Source organism: Pundamilia nyererei, unplaced genomic scaffold (assembly GCF_000239375.1).
Source record: "Pundamilia nyererei isolate P.nyererei 1_Seehausen unplaced genomic scaffold, PunNye1.0 scaffold00057, whole genome shotgun sequence".
Lineage (NCBI taxonomy): Eukaryota > Metazoa > Chordata > Actinopteri > Cichliformes > Cichlidae > Pundamilia > Pundamilia nyererei.
Window position 1 is genome coordinate 44,997 of NW_005187458.1, and position 4,508 is coordinate 49,504.

Sequence of the window (4,508 nt, forward strand, 5' to 3'; positions counted from 1 at the left end):
GGACAATATGCATTTGAGTTTCAATGAAAAGTCAAAACTTTCATAATTTTGCATTGCCATAGTCTGCAGTTTTCCAAGAAGAGTTAAATTACGAAGACTGGAAATAATAAAAACAATGCATCCCAAATGCTTTACCTATTTGTTAAGGTTATCTTATAACTGCATGAGAGTTTTGTTCTTGGGATGTTACATTTTTCCAATTTTTCCATAAACACCCAGAGCGTATGTAAATTTTCATCCATGCCCAAATTCAAAATAAGATTAATTAATGTAAAGTAATAAACGGAGCAATCCCAACTGGTCTTTCATATGTTTAGGTCTAAAGCTTAGTGGACCACACAGGTCTGGAAACCAGAGCCGCACACTAACACCGACTGAAGTACCTGAGAGATGCTGAAAACACTTAAGGAGAGAGTCAGTCAGAAGGTTTGGCACTCTTTACCTTCCATAGAGGCCTTCTCCTTCTGCTGGTGTTGCAGCTGTTTAATCAGCTTCCTCTTCTTCTTCCCTGACAGCGTGATGTTGGCTCTCGGACTCGTCCTGATGGGACAGAAAATGTCACAATGCGCTGCGGCCATGAGAAGGTGGAGGAAGGAGGGGGTCAGCTGACACTCACCTTCTCTTCTTCAGGTGATGGATGGTGATGAGACCTTCATCCACCACAGCTCCCACGATCTGATGCCGCTTCCTCTTCTCACGGCTCAGAACTCGCCGGCGCTTGAAAAGCTTCTTCCCCAACTCCTGCAAGAGAACCACGACACGTTCAAGGAAGGCAGAAACACTCGAGTGTTTAGAGCTCCTCATCAGATATGAAGGAACAAACAACAACAGCTGAAACATATCCAGGCTTTCTTTGAATTAGCTGACTCAAACAACTTAAACTCAGAGAAAATGTAGATCTGAAACAGACGGTTAGAATCTAAATCAGGGGTAGATGAGAACTGGGCGAAAAATGCTCTGTGGGATATTTTGCTCTGAAAGTTGGAGTTGACATTCTGAGGACACAGTAATAAGTGTTTCTTTTCACTGAGCTCCATCTACTTCAGTCACGCTTTATCACACAAGAAAAGCTACAGAGAAACGACCCAACAGGTTGTGTTTATGAAACATCTGCAGCAGAGAGTGATGTACATAACCCAATGTAATCAAGACACAGCCACAGTTTGTTATTGATGCATGTAATGTAATCTTGAAGCAGGTGGTAAATAAATCAATATGTGTCTTGCAGCCGATTTAAACTGAAACCACAAAGTTAGGTTTAAAGTGTTAGCAGCTACACTGGAAACCAACAGAGTTTTAAAAAGTTTCCATTTTCCTGTAAATGGGGACCGCTGATCTTGATCATAGACACTGGACATGGTTGCCACAGTAGAGTGAGTCTTCCACAAGTGATTTGTGGTTGTATCACATTTAATATGGCAGACAACTCTCAAGTAATATGCATATGAAGCCGTAAACAGATGATCAGTTCTTTTTTTTCAGTGAGAGAACTGCAACCTGCAGATGAAGTATTCAAACTACGAACACAGTAACAACAGCACATATAGTTTTTTTGTTTTTATTCCTGGCATTCATTCATCCATTGTCTTTCACTTATCTAATTCCAGGTCGTGGGGTTGGAAGGGGGGCTGGAGCCAATCACAGCTACCATAGGGTGAGAGGTGAGGTACACCTGGAATAGTCGCCAGCCTGTAGCAGGGCTCACTTTTCTGGCAGTTTAGCTTAAATAATCTTAACATGTTGTTGTTGTTGTTTTACTGCACTTTTTACTGTTTTCACAGACTGATTGTAACACCAGCGTCAGTTTATAAAGAGAGAAAAGTACCATTGACCAGAACTGAGTTTAGCTCCACAACAGACACGGTTTCCCACGTGACCCGCTTGGAAAACGTAACTGTCCATTGATGGCTTAAAAGGATTTCTCCACCAGGCTGTGGAAGAGAGACCTGAACATACTAACGATTACTTCAAAGTTTAAAACCTGCAGCTGTGCATCTGCCGTGTTAGAAATTAACAGCCATAAAAATAATAATTTAAGCCATTAGAGCACCTTTGCTGCTTCTGGTTACTGTATAATCTATTCTTCTTAGAGCTGTAGCTGTTGTTTGTCTCGTGACGTTTCGATCGATGCAGTTTACTTGCCGTCCACAGGGTGTCCCAGTTTCCTGAAGTTACAATGCGCTCCACCAACAAAGGGATTGCACCAACACATTTAAAACAATTCCTCAAAATGTTTTAAGGCTATATTCGACTTCCCGTAACTGACAATACTGGAGAGGAAACTGTCTCAAAGGACTGATTCATTACTATAACTGTAGGGGGGTGTGAACAAAACTTTAACATCTGTCTGACTCGTTATTGTTTCCTGAATGTGCCCTCGGCTCCAACCGACTAACAGAAGGAAAAACAGGATTTCTTACAGTTTTCGGTTTGTTTATTCCTCCCGGAGGTGCCATGCTGACCAGCTCACGTGGAACACAGACTTCTTCTTCTGCGCTCTAAATCCTGGCTGTCCTCAGGCCACACGGCTCCTCACTGCCCCCAGCAGTCGTGACGAAACATTACAACGAAGCCCGGAGTTCAACGGCAAAACACCGTCACGTAAAAACAAGAAATTACAACTTTTATCTCAGACATAGTTTACACACAACGATAAAAATATGAACGTATAAATTATTCTTCTTGTTAGTATTAATAGCATTACTGTGCATAACTCATTGTTTCAGAATTATTCTTAAACTACATTTTTATAGCATTTAAAATAGATTCACAATTTTTAATTGGACAGGTCAAGTGCAGTTTATTTATTTATTTAGTCCTAATCAATTTTGCAACATTTTACTAAGCAACAACGAAGTAAACAAAGGACTACAAAAAGTTTAACAAAACAGTTACAGACAAATGAATAAATGACTGAAACAAATAAAAAGAGTTTATTTTTTTTCTTAAATAAAAGTTTCACACAGCCAGTTTTTAATATTTAGTACCTCAACGCTCACATCCGGTGGCTACATCGCCATAATAGAACCCCACACATACACATGGATCATAATTAAAAATATATAAACTTCTTATATGTTGCCATTAAAATGTAGATCAATAACCACAAACATTCACATATTTTAGAGCAATTTTGTTGACTTTTACAAAAAAGTTTTTAAAAAAATGAAAAATCTTTTTAAATTGTTAATTAAAAAAACATTCATTTAAAATTTAAGAATTCATAAGAAAAATATTTACTAAAGGCTGTTCTTATGACTAGTTTTCATTACTTTTAAGTCAAAAATTGTGTTGGCTCAGTTCTACATTCCACTGTGTGGCGCTCAAATTCAACACAACACAGTGATGAGCACAGACTTTACACCAGTTCAAATTGATGCATACATAACTGCAAGTGTCTTAGTGTCATACACAGAAATAATCTGCAGAGTTGTTGTGGTTCAGAATATGCAAATGAAAAAGAAACAGCTGTGAGATGCTCACCTCAGCAGGTGATCCACCTGCATGTTTGATTTAACAGATTTTTATGCTGTGATTTTTGTGACTATGCTTTTATGATGTTGTCCTCACAAAAAGGGATTTGTGTCTCCCCTCAGAAAATAGTCGTGTAAATGAAAATGCATGAATCCCTACACTCTGAAGCTGCTAGAAGATGTGAAGAAATGAAAAGATGAACTCAAATGCAAGTAAACGAGGTTTGCGGTTGGTATGGCGGTTGCCTTTGATGATGCAAAACATTTTGTCGACATTGTTGTGTTTGCTGGGCAGAAAACCTACAAAATTACAGTACAGCACTTCAGAGTCACACTGCTAGCGATCAAAGATTTATGTAAATTTGACAAGCTGAACACATTCTGTACTGTACAGGAGACACGGCACGAGATGGATTGACAATGGTCTACAGCCAATCAGGATGCAGAACACAATGCGCTGTAAGAAAAAAAAAGCATGCAAAATTGCACACAAAAAAATCCGGTAAACAGCGAAAGGTGAGCCGCGTTATAGCGAGGGACCACTATCTGTGTCTGTGTGTGTGTGTGTGTGTGTGTGTGTGTGTAGGCATGGTGGTTAGCACTGTTGCCGCACAGCAAGAAGGTCCTTAGTTCAGTTCCACCATCAGGCCGGGGTCTTTCTGTGTGAAGTATGCATGGGTACTCCGGCTCCCTCCCACCGTCCAAAGGCATGCAGTTTGTGGGGATATATATACACACACACACGCGCGCACAAATATTTGTATTGAATAAGGTATAAGGAATATATATGAATAAGGAATCAATATTTTTTGTCTATTTAATCCACTGTTTGATCATTAATACTGATCTTTCTGAATAGACACAAAGACACACATATACATGAATGCACAGAAAACACAGAAATAGAGGTATTTGCTCATTGGTCAGGACATAGTAAAGTGAGCTACATGTTTAAAACCTGAACACATCTGATAGGATCATCATTGTTTTTATCTCTTTCCCCCCACCATTCAGACTGGTTGACTGCAGTTTATC

At 39.4% G+C, this 4,508-nt stretch overlaps 1 protein-coding gene across 1 annotated transcript; it reads right to left on the bottom strand.

Annotated features, from left to right (window-relative positions):
* Positions 1-442: 442 nt before the first annotated feature.
* On the bottom strand, positions 443-2,558 carry c4h11orf98 (chromosome 4 C11orf98 homolog; the record flags this gene model as incomplete). Its single annotated transcript, XM_013911142.1, has 3 exons — positions 2,421-2,558; positions 617-741; positions 443-540 (listed from the first exon to the last, which is right to left on the bottom strand). Coding segments are annotated over exons 1-3 (259 nt in total), but the record flags the coding sequence as incomplete, so codon positions are not given.
* Positions 2,559-4,508: the final 1,950 nt, after the last annotated feature.